This window comes from Cyprinus carpio, chromosome B1, assembly GCF_018340385.1.
Source record: "Cyprinus carpio isolate SPL01 chromosome B1, ASM1834038v1, whole genome shotgun sequence".
NCBI lineage: Eukaryota > Metazoa > Chordata > Actinopteri > Cypriniformes > Cyprinidae > Cyprinus > Cyprinus carpio.
Window position 1 is genome coordinate 11,619,869 of NC_056597.1, and position 15,517 is coordinate 11,635,385.

The 15,517-nt window shown below is 36.0% G+C and overlaps 2 protein-coding genes across 4 annotated transcripts; one reads left to right on the forward strand and one right to left on the reverse strand.

Moving 5' to 3' along the window:
- The first annotated feature begins 228 nt into the window (after positions 1-228).
- LOC109103922 (short coiled-coil protein A-like) lies at positions 229-5,246 on the forward strand. 3 transcript variants are annotated; one of them, XM_019117271.2, is made up of 4 exons: positions 229-469; positions 3,140-3,211; positions 3,323-3,403; positions 3,608-5,246. In XM_019117271.2, exons 1-4 carry the CDS (start codon positions 406-408, stop codon positions 3,748-3,750), a joined length of 360 nt encoding a protein of 119 aa, XP_018972816.1. In that variant the 5' UTR covers positions 229-405; the 3' UTR covers positions 3,751-5,246. The 3 variants fall into 3 exon arrangements, with proteins under 3 accessions (XP_018972816.1, XP_018972818.1, XP_018972817.2); XM_019117273.2 differs by lacking the exon at positions 229-469 and adding an exon at positions 2,622-2,768; XM_019117272.2 differs by lacking the exon at positions 229-469 and having other exon boundaries at positions 3,040-3,211.
- On the reverse strand, positions 5,005-14,300 carry clgn (calmegin). The gene is made up of 16 exons (XM_042716600.1): positions 14,248-14,300; positions 13,906-13,997; positions 13,108-13,281; positions 12,864-12,937; positions 12,470-12,528; positions 12,189-12,330; positions 12,026-12,107; positions 11,632-11,824; positions 11,173-11,362; positions 10,804-10,917; positions 9,551-9,707; positions 9,155-9,370; positions 8,939-9,055; positions 7,312-7,462; positions 7,111-7,226; positions 5,005-6,008 (listed from the first exon to the last, which is right to left on the reverse strand). The coding sequence occupies exons 3-16, from the start codon at positions 13,279-13,281 to the stop codon at positions 5,928-5,930; spliced, it is 1,866 nt and encodes a 621-aa protein (XP_042572534.1). The 5' UTR covers positions 13,906-13,997; positions 14,248-14,300; the 3' UTR covers positions 5,005-5,927.
- Between the last annotated feature and the right edge of the window lie 1,217 nt (positions 14,301-15,517).

Sequence of the window (15,517 nt, forward strand, 5' to 3'; positions counted from 1 at the left end):
ATGTGGTTTTGTTTGTGTGAGGCCATCAGACGCTTCCTTTAGTTAATGTGTCACACTGTAGCACAGATGAGATGAGACAGATGGTGCGAGAAAGTTAAAGGTGTGCGCAGTTGGGTGAGAAGGTGGGGGGATCTCACTGTAATCTGAGAAAGTGAACGAGTGAACGTTGGCTCTCTCAGCAGGCGTCGCCCTAAAGTCTGCTTCAGTTTTGTCACCTGAGTTACCACACAGGTCTGGTTGGTAACCGTGGTGATGGTGAATAATTGAAAGGGTAAGGCCGGACAAACTACACAGCCTTTCAGGAAGAGAAAGAGAGAAAAGAACCTTTTCAAAGACATTTAGTTGAACTTATTTAACTGTTGTTTTGCTAATAAGCTACACTCACATTTGCGAACACTCTCGGTCATGGAAGGAGACGTGAATGAAGATGATGGGACTTTTACTAACATCTCACTAGCTGATGATTCAGGTAAGACTTGCCTTGTCTTGTCTTAAAGCTGATCTGAAACCAGTTCTCTTTGTCCAGGAAACAGTTCAGTGAGAGAACTGGGAAATGTACATGAATAGAAGCACACAGGTGCACATTATGCACTCTCATTATGAGTATATTAACACCAAACCCTGGATTCAGTCTATTAGTCAACATGTTTTCTTTCAGTTAGAATAGGTTTTGTATTGCTTTTTTGAAATTTTTGGTCATAGGCCTCACATCAACCGTATTTCTGGAAAAAAAATCTGCTCTGGATATAAAAACTAAAACAATATCTCGGTGATACTGATGTAACACTGCCCACTTCATATTGTCTTTAAAAATTATGTACTACTAACATTTATATTAATACTTTGACACAATGCATATATTGTGAACATACACTGTACTTACATTTAAAAAATAATAACACATTTATAACATAGGTATACTTTTATGTAGTTGCATCTATAGTTGCATGATTGATCAAAGCCAAACATTAAACCTAACCATAGCACCAAACCTGCCCAAATCTTACCCTACTCCACCTCAACAGTAACACAACATGAACTCAATAAGTGCATATACCCAATTACTATATTATCATTATGTTATTATTTCGTTTACATAATAAAGACAACTAATATTAAGTACCAGAATTTTCACTTTCATTTTTTAAATGATGCATTAAGTATACTTTCAGCAGTAGGCTATAAGTTAGCGCAATAACTTAAGTACCTAAATGCTTTAGTGCTGTGCAGCATGTGGTTTTCTTGTCCAAATACAGGAATGAATGGAGAGGCACTGTGTCAACACATGTCAGAAACCTCCATAAGAGTCAGTAGGTGTGTGCTTGTGTACAGGGACTGTGCAGAGACGAGCTCACATACACAATAAGCATGTGTGAATAGCTACTGCCAGAGCAGTCAGTAAGTAGAACAAAGGCTGCATATTTCAGATGACTCACGTCTACTCTGAGCGGTCATTTTTAAAGGGATAGTTCACCTAATAATGAAATATTGGTCATCATTTACTCACCCTGATGTAGTTTCCAAACCTTTATGACTTTTAGTTCTTGTGAGGAACACAAACGATGTTGGTGAGTACAGACTGGAGCAGGTTGTCACACTAGAAAAAAAAGCATTTGAACATTACAACCGTTGCTAAGCAGAAACAGTATAACATATGGTGACCTTTTGTGACAACATGCCCCAATAGCTGGACATGTTGTCAAATTAAACGGGATATGTTTCCATTAAACCGCTATTATAAACCACAAAATGTAAATATTAAAAACATATATGAAACAAAATAACATAAAAAACTATTCAAACTTTGTTTTTGGCACACAGGTATTGTGAGTGATGCATGTCTAACACTTAAAACACATATGATATCTTTCCTCGTCCTGACATTTATGAAAAATACCCTAGTCCTAAGAACACAATTCATCAAAATCTTTCATCATTATGTAGTTGATTCCTAATATTTGAATGCTTGGCTGTTTGGTTTTATTATGTTTTAGTTTAGGGGACAGATTTTACCAGAATTATTTATGATTCGTATTAGAATGATTCTATGATTCTAATGATTCTATGATTCTATTTATGTGACAACAAAGTAGCATTCTATCATATGAATGTTTTAAATTCATTTTTAACAAAAAATATTCTAATAAGGAGAAATGTTTATTATGTTTCATACTGCATTCTATTTCATGTACTATTCTTTAAAAACAGAAGGCAGAATGCAGTAACCAGATGCTATCGCTTTGTGCCCAGCCTCATATTTATAGAGAGCTTTGTCTCCCTCTGTCAGTGCTTTTCGGTAGTGAGTGCAATGCTAGAGAGAAACAGAGAAGCGATGAGGTAACGGGTGGTCTGTATCATTACCTTGACATCAGCTTTGGAGTCTTAATAATTTTTGACCATCTTTAATAACGCTTATCAACAAAATCAAAAACCAGGAACAACTAAATCACTATAAAATCTACAACATCACAAATTAAATTCTTCATTATCACATGCGATCATGTTTATTTTCGGTCGGCGTTAATTTATTACTATTATTTTATCTTTACCATGTGTATTAGTTGCTGATTATTTAACTGAGTTTGTTATCCGGGTCATTTAAAGCGGTCTCTAACAAGTCTTTTAGCACCCAGGATGCTGTAGCGGCCTGTAATGCATGAGAACCAATGGAGACTGATGATGATTAGACGTGGCATGAATTAAAACTTCATAAAACTAAGTTAAAATGTCATGTCTCGAGTACAAATAGCAAGATAATTACGTTTTAGGCATGCAAATTGTAATCTACTGCGTCGGAGGCAAAACTAAGATGCCGTCGCGCATAAGCTCACTTAACGCGATCGTGAACTATATTTCTTTATGTCTTGCGATGGTTTGTTGTGTTAGCCAATAGATCATTTGATACCAATCTAACCATACTTCTAAATATATTTCTATATTTCTTTCTATTATCCAATAGCTCAGTGAATACCAAACCGTATCTTGATGCGCTGGGACCTTGAGTTTACACTGTATTTGTGTGGTACTCCAACGAATACCGTGGAATTAACGTTACTTTTGTACATGTTCAGAAACATAATTACTTGTTTGTATTGTAAGCATATTTTATATCACACTGATAATAGCCTATCTCTCACAGCTGACGGAGAAACGACAGTCCTGCGCTTCAGACCAGAGGAACAGTATAGCACCATGAACTGTGAGATTGATGGTAAATATCACCCACAGTTTGGTATTATATTTTATATCATGTTGTTAAAATGCGTGTTTCTTCAGTTTAAGTTGCTTTGGAGCAATTTCAGATATGTATGTGTGTTTTCAGGAGAAACGGAGAATCAAGTCGAGCAGGAGGAGAAGAGGAGACTCATAAACCAAGTGTTGGAGCTACAACACACACTTGAAGGTTTGAAAGTCTTTGAGTGTACAGTTTAATATAGAACTATTGTCTGTGTGGTTAACTGTTGCTGTTTTGTTTTGTAGCTGAATAGACCGGTCATGTTTCTGTTTTTCCTCTAACCATTCTACTCTGATCCACTCAAGACTGTCTAAATGGTTGCCGGAAATTGCTAAGTGATGCACTCTAATGTGTTTTGTCTGTTTCCATTAGACCTCTCTGCGCGTGTGGACGCAGTGAAAGAGGAGAACCTCAAGCTCAAATCGGAGAACCAGGTTCTCGGGCAGTACATCGAGAACCTCATGTCTGCCTCCAGCGTGTTTCAGACCACCGACACCAAGAGCAAACGGAAATAACGTGTGGGTCACGTTTACTTTATCCATCATCTTCTCTGTCCAGCATTCAAACTACTAGCTCATACATATAAGCCGCTGTTGTTTTGTATTTATTTTGTTGTACAATTTACTGATGCATCTCAGTATGGTATGGGTAATACTTGAATGGACTGAGCTGCTGCCTTTCCTTGTCAGCTAACTGTGTTACAGGATTTAACAGGATGCCTGATGCAGTTTGTGATCAGATAAGTACAGAGCTGGTGTAATACAATATAATTTCGCATTTAGCAGGTACATAATCAATCTCAGACCCTCTCATTGACTTCACAACCTTATTAAATACTAGACAGTTGAAGTCAGGTTCTTTTAAAAATACAATTATGCTGAATTTCAGCTTTTTTTTGGCTTTCCGCTACTAACATTTACAATGTACAGCAAGATTGAACACAGATATGTTCTCTTGAAAGTGCATGACATCCCATAACTAAAATGCATGATGTGAAAGGCTAAGGATGGATAAACCTAAATTAGTCCTTCCTCACTTGGCATGTCATTTTTCTCATTTAAACCAAAGTTATTGGCAACTATCTTAATGCAAGTTGCTCAGCTGGTGCAGAAAGTATGCAATTTCTGTAATTTCCTGACTCACTGGTTTAAACAACGTACCTCCTCATATGTTACATTATTTGAGTAACCAAATGACATTTACTCGCTTTCATACTTGGATTTATCTTAAAAGGTCTGACTAGTGCACTAACCCGACATCTTTTGATCAGGATCAATTGATAGAAACTGGCTCGCAGTGTAAACTGCAGCATTGTGTTGGAGAGTTTGCTCTTCGTGGTCATGTCCTTTGGATTGAGGGACTTAAAATGGATGAAATGAATGGATTTTAGCTTTTACTGCTTTCAAAGACTGAAGTGAGGTTGAGTCTGCTGAGTGATATTGATCTGATTGCTCCAAAGTGTCTTCTTGAGCGGCATTTCTGTAAGGACAGATGCTCTGCTCTTTGCTCAGAGTTTGCTGATGTGAAATTTCACTTACTATGAATTAATGACATGACACTTAAGCATCTGTCACAACACTACACACTCAATCTAATTTTATTTTTGTTAAAAACTTTATTTGTGTAATTTATGTTTGCAAGCACCCATTGTAAAGTACTGCCTGTTCTGAAAGTGTACATTTTATTTTGTTACAATTATGCCTTTAATAAAATACTTTGCCTTTGCAAAAACGAGTGTTCCTGGTGAAGTCATGTCAAAGGTGCACAAATTTATAGTAAATATTTATTTCCAAGAGCAATGAACAGTTTGCAAACATGTAAACAAAAGGCTGTCTTTGTAAGGCTTAACACAACCAAAAAAAAAGCAGAAAAACAAAAGTATTGATCACTTGGAAAACAACCTGTCTGCTTTCAAAGCTCAATAGTTTCATACATGGTGGTCAGTCTGTTTTCAGTGTGCTTGTGTCTGGGTCTGCTGTAAGAGAGTGTCAGTGATGACGCTGAGCCGAGATCAGCTCTGACTGTGCATAATGACTTTCTTCAATGCCAAAAAAGCAATACTGATTTGCATTTCTAGCACTTCAGTGACCTAGATGTTTGGTGAAGGCGGCTCCTGGTTTGACGGAGCTCTTCTCCAGAGCCTGCTAACAGTGGTAATGACAGTAGAATGCAAGAATAAAAAGTCCTATTTCTAAACTCAGTTGCATCATTTTTCAAACAAGATACAAACAATAAATACGATCAGAGCGATTTGATCATAACTTAAAAACCCACAAGTAACTGAACCCTTTTTTGAATAACTTGAACAGAAAACTTGAGGTGATCATAAACTAGGTCGTCTTTCTAAAATATCCATTGTACATTTCCCTTCACAGTATTCAGACTTATTAGTAGGGAAACACTGGCCCAGTACTACTTGAATAGTAATCTATGAAGAAAAAGAAATAGGAAAAACTTGGAGCTAAAACTCAGCAGGTCTGACTTTTGTATCTAAAACTGTAACCGATGAGAACTAAGCGGAAGACTGAAAGAGGGGAGGCAAGGTTCGGTCGGATGAAGATTGACCTCTTCAGGAGAGCGGCTAGGTTTGCCGTTTTTTTGCATGCTGAAGGGCATATTGCCAAAAGCATGCAGCAAAAAGAGGCAAAGGAACGAGAGAAGGGAGGAAGAAACGTGGGCAAAATGTGGATTTTCAGTCCTTCCGTACTCTTCTCTTTCTCACAGCTTTAGGTTCTTCTCCTCCGTTCTGAATTCCTTCATCAGCGTCCTTCATCTGCAAAGACCCAAAACTGTCAGTCTAACAACAATCAGTGGATCTAGATAATCAGTGCAAACTGAAATCTCAGTCTAGCAAAACATGGCACAATCACACAGTGTTTATTCAAAATAAAATCAAACTCCCTGACTTGTTCATAATTTTTCTAGCAGGTTATTTCCAACTGTGTTAGTACTGATGGAACCCTGTTTCTGCCACTGTATGAAAATTAAAAAAAGGTAACTTAATTTTTTATCTTACGATTCTGCCGCAATTTTGACTTTTTTTCAGAACTGGACTTCATAACTTGCGATTACGAGTTTATATCTCAATTCTGAGAGAAAAAATATATCACACAAAACTGACAGTCAATACCCATAAATTCCAAATTACATCTCACAAAATTGACAAATCATACATAACAACTAGATGAAGAACATTTTAAAAGACATTTTTATCATAATTGAATCCAGATTATTTCTCACAATTTGGACAAAAACTTCTAGATTTATTACTAAAATTTAATTGAATCATTAAAAAAACATAAATTAAACTAAAAAAAATAAATTGAAAAATTAAAAAAATAACTATAAAACAAAAAAAAACAATTCTAAAAACAAACCATCTAGAAAACTGAAAAACAGAATTTGGGAAATGAAACAAATAAAAAACTTTAAAAAAAAAATAATACAAAAAAAAACAAAAAAAAAAAACCAAAATGGGGCAAGAAGTGAATCATTTACAAGCACGTCTCATTATTTTCATTTTTTGTCCTTTGTTATTTTTCCAGAAGTGTTTGCAACATCAAATAATAGCAATATAAACGATACTGTCAAAGTATAGAGGGGAAACTTTGATAAAACTTTCTCCAGAAGAGGATGAGTATTAATCCTGCATTGATGTGTCTCATCACAGCACCATCCAGAAGAGGATGAGTATTAATCCTGCATTGATGTGTGTGTTACATTTTACTACTGTATATACACTGACATCATTTTTTTTATTGATAGCAGCATCTCTGCGATTGAAGCAAACATCGCGCATTTGCAGCCTCTATTCGCATCTTTGCATTGACTTGATTGATTAAATTTGTGTTTTAAGTCAATGCGAACTTGCTTACTTCATCCTCTGAGGGTGTGTCATTTGGCTTACTGGCTTCTTCCTCCTCTTCCTCCTCCTCTGTATCTCCACCACCTTTTCCAATGTCGTTGTCCATCCCATCCCCATTCTCGTTACCTGAAAAGGGAGTCCGAAAATTATGTATAACAACTACACTAAAAAATACTTAAAACAGCAAACAAGGATAAATCATTTTACAAACCAGTAGCTTCAGTATCTTCCTCTGCTTTTGTTTCATCTTCATCTTTCCCTTTCTCCGCCTCCTCGTCCTCCTCTTCTTCTTCTTCTGCTACCTCCTCTGGTTCGGCTTTGGGCTCATCGATTTTCTTGTATACATAGTCATCATCCGACTTCTGCAATACACATACAAGTGTGTGAGCTGAGAATATTCAAGAAGCAGTTGGTCAAGAGGACCGAGACGTGCACCATCCTGTTCATATCTGGTGACAAACCTGTAGAACGCTTCAGGGCAGGCCGCTGATTGCCTGTTGTTATGCTACCAATGATAAATACACATTAAGAGGATTTTGGACTTGCAAGCTAATCCTAAACACCCTAATCTTTAGCAATATATCAAATGGGGTTAGCATGGTAAACCAGATTTATCAACTGTGTTATGCTCAGAAAATAGCTAGATGTAATGAGGTCTGTTTAAGTGGATCTCATCACACTGCAAACACACACAACAACAAACACTGCATTTGAGCCAGGATTCTCAGAATGACCAACACTTGAGATTGAGTATGACAGTCCCGGCCATTTACATTGCTTGGTGAGTTCGGGGGTATATGGCCCCTTGAAAAAAAAAATGCAAATTTCCCCGATCTACATATGTGTATTTTAAGTCTGGAGGACAAAAATTTGGATGACGATAGCTGTCTTTTTCATTTTTTATCTGTGTCAGTGAAGGAAAAAATACACATGGTCATGAAAATCAGCATTTGGGTTTGCAATGACAACATTTGAACATGTTAGGTAAATAATAACAGAATTTTCATTTTTAGGTGAATTATGTGTTTAATATAAGAGAGCAGACCGGCCATAAACATATCAGTATACAAAGGCTGTAGACGCTTTTTTTCTTAATAAATGCTAAATGCTAACCACATCCTATAAACTCACTTTTCAAAGCCACACGTTTTACCACATTCTAGTTTAGGTCTGAGGATGATAAGTGAATTTACAGAAAGCCTATCAGGAAAATGTAACTAAGTTCATTAAATTCATGCACAATATGCAGAAGAATTTGTTGTTAATCTTATGCTTAATATGTTGTTAACTGTATTGATTGTGTTGTACAATCTCTGGATTTTACTGTTAAGTCATTTAAAACATCTAACATAACAGGTGTCAAATATAAAGTATTTACTAACTTATGTCTTACATCTCACTTTTTGACCAAAGCACCATGTTAGAATTTACACTTGGTTGCTGTAAAAGGTTGCTATAATACTCGTCTCCAAGCACTGATATACTGTACAATATCTTTGCAGCACCGAAGTACAGCTATTATTAGGTAATTATTTCTGGACCTCTGGGACCTCAATGGTGGGTACAGCCTTGAACACAGTACCTCTTTTCTAAAGACTTACTGAAAAACAATGATATTTCCATCTTGGATGCTGATTGGTTGATACAGCATTTCAGCCCTAAAATGCCTTGCTTTAAAAAAACTGGACTGTGATGAAAGCAGATTATGTAATGAATTATTACGCTGTACCCACACATCTTTATGATTCACAGCCTAAATATAGCTGTAAATCAGGCCTGCTATATCAAGTGTTTTATTCTGCATTCAATGGGATCTCCTCTGTGGGGTCAGGACGTACCTTTGGCCAGCAGAAGAGCACAGCCAGTCCAATAGGCAAACCAACGGTGAGGATGTAAACCACCCACAGCCAGGGCCTCTCTTCCGCAGCCAGTGCCAACTGACTCAACACTCCAGGCTAAGATAGAAAGAAACAGTCTGAGTATGTCAACCAAACCAAAGCCCAGTGAGCAATGACGCCCAGAGCAAAACGCGGGGGCGAGAGGCAGAGGCATACCTCATTGGCACTAGCCACCAGTTTTTTGAGTCCCCAGCTGTCTGCAGCCCAGCGGTCCGCCACTTCCTTTTCCGAGGTAATAATGAAATTGTCGAAGAAAATGTCAGAGGTCATAGACCACAGCTCCAGACCCACAGCACTGAATGACTCCATCCTAAACGGGTGAAGATCCTCAAAGTAGTCAGGGTTTGCAATCTTCCGTGGACTCCACACACCCTGTAAACAAAGATGTTGAATAGAAATATCTTTTTGTGATACTTAAAGATCTGTGGTCATCGTATCCAACTCATAAATTAAAATTTTGGCTAAAACAGTTGCAGGCTTAGTGTGTCATTTGCTTGTACTGAATCAAATATGGGCACTTAGGCAGCATTTCCAGACTCCAGGTGTTAATACCTGGTAGTTTGGGTTGTCTATGAGAGGAGCTTTCCATTTGCCCTTATACTGAGGATTGTTGATCATGGGCGGCTTCCATTCACCACAGCCAGGAGCGGCTGAACATGCAGGATTTGGCACCTGAGGAGCCTCCCATTCTCCATCCATTTCTTCATCCCTGAGAGAGAGGGGGGTAAAGAGAATATTACTGATAAGTAGCTAGAAAAGGATGAAATACAGCTAAAATGAAAGCATAGGGTATTACACAGATGACTGTCTACCAATACTATCAGATAAAAGGGGCTAGACTGAGGCGTATAATATAATTCATGGAATAATTGCATAATAATAATGTACTTGGTGTTGTACAAAATTTCCAGCGCCAAAGATAACTGACTTTCTCATTTGAGCTGCCTCAGGGGATTTTTCTGTTCACACAGGCCGAGCATGAATTCCAGCATAACGCTTCTATTTTAATGGTGAGAGTGTGTAGCTATATCATATTTGACAACTGTTTCACAATAGAAATGTTTAACGACCAATAGTAATATCCAGGGATGAGAACTACTCAATATTTGTCAAATTTCGCCATTTTGAATTGCAAATATAATAAATGCAATGTAATTTTTAACTGAATGTGACAAGACCAAAAACATCATAACATTTTCAGCATTTTATGCATACAATTAGGAATGAATGTGTGCACACTGTAAACTTTGTGAAAATTCACTTCTAGAAAAAGAAATGAGTTAAACGTGGCTTTGACTCATGTGTGTTTATAGGTTGTGGTTAGGACAGTTATTTAGTCTATTAAAACAAAAAAATATTTGCAAGTAGTACAAATGCATTACTTTACAATTAATTCTACTTCTTGAACTTTCTTTATTTTTCTCTTTATTAATTCTCTTAATTTTCTGTTTTAAACAAGAAAGCCCAAGTGTCTCAAATGTTTGGAAATCAATTGGAAAATGTTGCCCCTTAATGAAAAAGATAATTTCTTTCACTGTTGTGAACTGACCATTGCACTGAATATAAAAAAAAGCTTTGGGAGTCAGCTGTCCATGAAAGGCCTAAACCTACCAAAGCAAATTCCCAAAGATTAGATAGATACATTATTGATAGATAGATAGATGCATAGATTATTATTTTATGGTACTTCTGTACTGAAATGATATTCTTATGAATATTAAAAGTGGCAAATAAATTGATTCTCATTAGAAGCTCTTTGTTGTGCACTGCCACAAGCCTCTGGATTAAAAGACTTTATTTCTCACCAGTCATCAGGCTTTTCTGCAGCGGGGTCAGACACAAACTCTGGCTCATCATCCAACCAACCATCAGGCTTCACTGCATCAGGATCAGGCACCTTAGCTGGGGCATCCTCGTCCCTAGATAGATCAAGAAGAAAATGGGTCTTGACATAGCACTGCTGCTATTTTTTAAGGATAATATGACTTTGCATGATTTGCATGGTTCCCTACTCATTTAAATGCCATGTCTGTCACTATGACTATGAAATTAAATACATACAAATTAAATAATAGTTACAACAAAATACTGTATAATGCAAGTAAACACAAATAAAAAGACACAAGCTATAAGAAACTTGTTAAGTGCATTCTTGACTCATTCATATATCTCACCAGTCTTCAGGTTTGACTGCTTCTGGGTCAGGGATTTTGGCTCTCTCATCCCAGTCCTCTGGCTTGGAGTCTTTGGGATCATCAGTCTCTTTTGGAGGGTTCACAGGCGGAACGACATCTGTCAACAGACTTCCCCTGCTAACACTGGACTGATCCAGAAACATCTCATAGCTATTGTCAGGATTTAAAACTGAGAAAAGGAGAAGAGAGTACAAATATTTATTGAATAATTTAATTTAAAAAAAGACTGCTTTGTTAAACAAAAAATCGCTTTACAATAATGTTTCATTTCTTATGCAATATGGTTGGTGAATCAATTTTTAGATTTCACCACCAGTTAATGCAATTGATTAATCTGTTATAACATTTATTGTATCTATATAATAACAGTAATAATAACAATAATGTAATGAGTTCCCACATGCTTTCAATTATAGTAATACTAGTTAGTCTACACACCAAGTGTATAGAGGTGAGTCTTTTTATCGGTGTAGATCTTCTTCAGATCAACGTCTGGTCGTTTGGCATGTTTTTCTTCCACATCTCCATTAAGAGGATTTTTATGTCTGAAGATGAAGTGCAGTTTGTAGTCCTCTCCGCATTTGTCCGGCCCAAACATGATGCTGTACGGTGTCCGGTCGTTAAACTGCTCCTGTGAGTCAAAGGACACACACAAATCACCTCTAAAATATACAATATCACTTATTTCCTTTAAAATAGCAATTTTATATCGTATTGCTGTTCAAATCCAGTATTTTTCCATTTCAATTTCTATCAAATCTGTTTACTTTGTATTTTATGTCATGTTTTTTACAAACTTGTTCTGATCATATAAAGCAGTCAATGAAGATACCAGGTTTAAATCTTCTGAGTCTGACAACAGCTTGATGTAAGCGCCGCCACAATCAATTCCATTTTGAAAGTTGACCTCATACCTGCATACATTGGTTTTTGTTAGAATGCACAAGCTTTATTTTTCAAATGTCATAAAAATTGCATCTAAGAAGCCCACTCACTGGACAATAAGGGGCTTGTCCTTAAATACGAAGGGTTTGTTAAGCAGAGCAGCGATGGCATGGTGCTTAGCACGAGATTTCAGAACCAAGCCCAAATCACCAGGCACCTTGTTTTCCTTCAGGGGCTCAACCTCCCATTTACCTACAGGCACGAAAAACATATACAAACAGTTTTTAGAAGAGGGGTTGATGATAAAATATATTTTGAGTATTATTTAAAATCGGACAATCATAAAGCAACACTCAAAAATCACAAATGGAAACGATGCTGGAAAACTAACCGTCGTATTTTGCAATATCTTCATCAGCATCCTCTTTCATTGTTTTAGACACCTGCCAACTGCAGAAAACAATAAAAAATTAAAAAGCTAACAAACAATTAAGCAACAAGTAAGAGCAAACCAGGCAGTGTGAATAGAATATATATTCAAAATACATATAGAGATCATTAATATTCAATACACAATTATATATATATATATATATATATATAAAATCAGTTTACCCACAGAAAAGCTGTATTTTTTTAAATGTGTATATCTGCTAAATATAACTGATGTCCTACATTTAAAAGTGCAGTTAAATAAAGGTGATCTCAAAGCAAACATGAATGGATTACAAGCCACAAATTATTAGAATAATAATAATAATAATAATCTGATAAGATTCACAAACCTGCTCAAAGACTCATCATCAAATGTGGCAGTGAAGTACACTTCTCCTGTCGGAACTGGGGTCTTGTATGTTACCTATGTGTGCCAAATAATGCATATTTACAAACGACATAAAATAGCTCATAACCCAAGCCATTTAGTTTGAACACTGATCATGGATAGCTCTACTGATACATATTTTGCTTTTTTGGTGAGCAATGTGCATTGCAACAAATATTTTTTATTTGGAATGAGTGGTGACTTACCTCAAAAGACACATTGGCGTCTGCCTCAGTGCTTTCTTCACTGTCTGTCTCCATGTCCACATCTCCATCTTCCACTTGAGCCTCCTCTTCATCATCAGGCTCTTCTATCTGGGCCCATGTTACCATGGAGATGGAGAGCAACAAGAGACACGTCCAGCGCCACCGCAACTTCATCTACCAAAACAAATGAATAAAAAAAAACAAGCACCCAAAAAAAACAAAACATAAATAAAAATCACCTTTAAAAAATAAAATATATATAAATATATAATTTATTTTATATACTTCTTTGGGGCGGAACGTCTTATCTTACGACACGTTGTGACCCAGATATTGATCGACACATCTGCCATCAGAAGAGGAGCTTATTTTGTACTATTATCAAAATGTAATACTTCATTAAATATTGAAAGTTGAACATTATGCCAGCAGAAAAAAAGCGAGTCACAGGTAACTTAATAACGTTAAGTTAACGTTAATCTTCAGAAAATATTTATATTAAATTCCATATTTTACATTTAATCACAATTACTTCCAGCTCTTCTGTGTTTGAGGTTTCTGAAAATAGTCATAAATTGTATTTTTTTTTTTAAATAGTATTGTTTACAATATTTCTAACAATATATTACATTATAATAACGCCCTCTGGCTAGCTGCGGTACCGTTAGCTGGGTGATGACGATGATGAAGACGATGATGGTGATGATGATGGCTGTCTGCGCGTTCAACGTTTATAGTGTTTAGCAAAATAAATAAATAAATAAATAAATAAATAAATAAATGTCTTTGTTCACTCACCTCCTCCAGCTGAATGAATATTGCCAATGTTTCGGTTGACTGTAGCTTCAGCGGATGGGTTTGTCTTCCAGTGTTTCGGCGCGAAGAGTCCGCTATGAATGAGAGCGATAGTCAGTGTTATCAGGGTTAGGGCTGGAAGGGATACAGCTGCGGCTACTAGGCATGCGCACTAAAGCGTAATTTTTGTCATACTGTACAACAATAATTACTATTTTTTCATTATTGTAAGGGGTAGGTTTAGGGTTTGGGTAGTTGTAGGCGTTAATAAAACACAATCTAATAGGTAGAAAATTAATTTCATTGTTCGTTTCCGGTCGGAGCTGTATCGCTTCTAACCACAACCTGGGGCAAGTTCATGCTCAAACCGGTGTGCAACGTTTTGTCGGGGCTGAACCTGTTTTTATACAGTCTATGGGCTGAACTCTAGCCTTATAATCAGAAGCGCAGGGTGCCACTACTGACAACGTCCCCTATAAAAAAAAAACCACCTACACCACACAAAACAAAATAAAAATCAATATAAACAAATACAAATATTTATTTGCCACTGGATAAAATCCACTTTTACAACTCACGCCAAAATAAAAGGTTCATTCATTTATCTAGTCATGTGCTGAATTCGGAACCGCATACTAGCATACTGCTTTATTTATTTTAGAAATAATAAGATAAGAATGCTACCACGGTGTTTCAAATCCAACAATTTTATAGATGCTGTCAACTGCTCCTCTGTGATAAAATCCACTTCCGCATCACCCATCAAAATAAAGGCCCCATTAATTTATACAACCTTTTGTTTTTATATACCTTTTACACACTGACACTTGATCCTCTGACTACTGTAATTAAAAACAGTTTTATTATCCTTTTTATTATCCTTTTTAATTAATATGTTAAAGACGTTTATATAAATGCATCAGTGAATATCACTCAGACACTTCAAATTTAATATATATATTAAATGATCAATATGCATTTTAAGAAGCCTATTTCCAATTAGAAGTGTCTGAGTGATATTCCTAGACGTACAGCCTACCATAAAGATCGCACCTGACCAATGAATGTTAAACATAAAAACACCAGAGAGGTTATTTTATTTAAATAAATAACACCAAAAAAGTCTATTATTTAACTTTATCAACATAGGAGGAAAATGCATAGGATTTATCCTTTGATACATGTATTGGGCGTGAATGTAGACTATTTCCGCGGTTTCTGTAACGTTAGTAGACAAGGAACGATACTGGATTCAAATTAAATTTTATATAGAGGGAAATAAATAGGCTGTATATATTACCCTGTTCTTTAATTAGCCTATTAATATTATTTGGGAATTTCCATATACATAACATGAAATTTTTATTTTATGAATGATTTAATACAAAACAGCACTGTTTTAAAATATATATATATTTTTTAAGTATATATTATTATATTATAAAACGGCGAAGGACACATTTGTTTTATTTTATTGTATTATAATTTAACACCTTATTTTTTCTAATTATTGATTACATACAATTTAAACCTTTTTTCATTATATAATGTAAGTATTTTTCTATTGTTGATGTTTATATTATTAGCGGTAATCTGTTTGACCTAGAAATGGTGC

Bases quoted from the DNA above. Each gene is read 5' to 3' on its own strand.
- LOC109103922 (XM_019117272.2), top strand. From the start codon at position 3,064: ATGTTCAGAAACATAATTACTTGTTTGTATTGTAAGCATATTTTATAT. The intron at 3,212-3,322 runs GTAAATATCACC...GTGTGTTTTCAG, and splicing joins CATGAACTGTGAGATTGATG to GAGAAACGGAGAATCAAGTC. The intron at 3,404-3,607 runs GTTTGAAAGTCT...TGTTTCCATTAG, and splicing joins GCTACAACACACACTTGAAG to ACCTCTCTGCGCGTGTGGAC.
- clgn (XM_042716600.1), bottom strand. From the start codon at position 13,281: ATGAAGTTGCGGTGGCGCTGGACGTGTCTCTTGTTGCTCTCCATCTCC. The intron at 10,918-11,172 runs GTGAGATATATG...TGATCTATCTAG, and splicing joins GCAGTCAAACCTGAAGACTG to GGACGAGGATGCCCCAGCTA. The intron at 9,371-9,550 runs GTATTAACACCT...CTTTGTTTACAG, and splicing joins TAGACAACCCAAACTACCAG to GGTGTGTGGAGTCCACGGAA.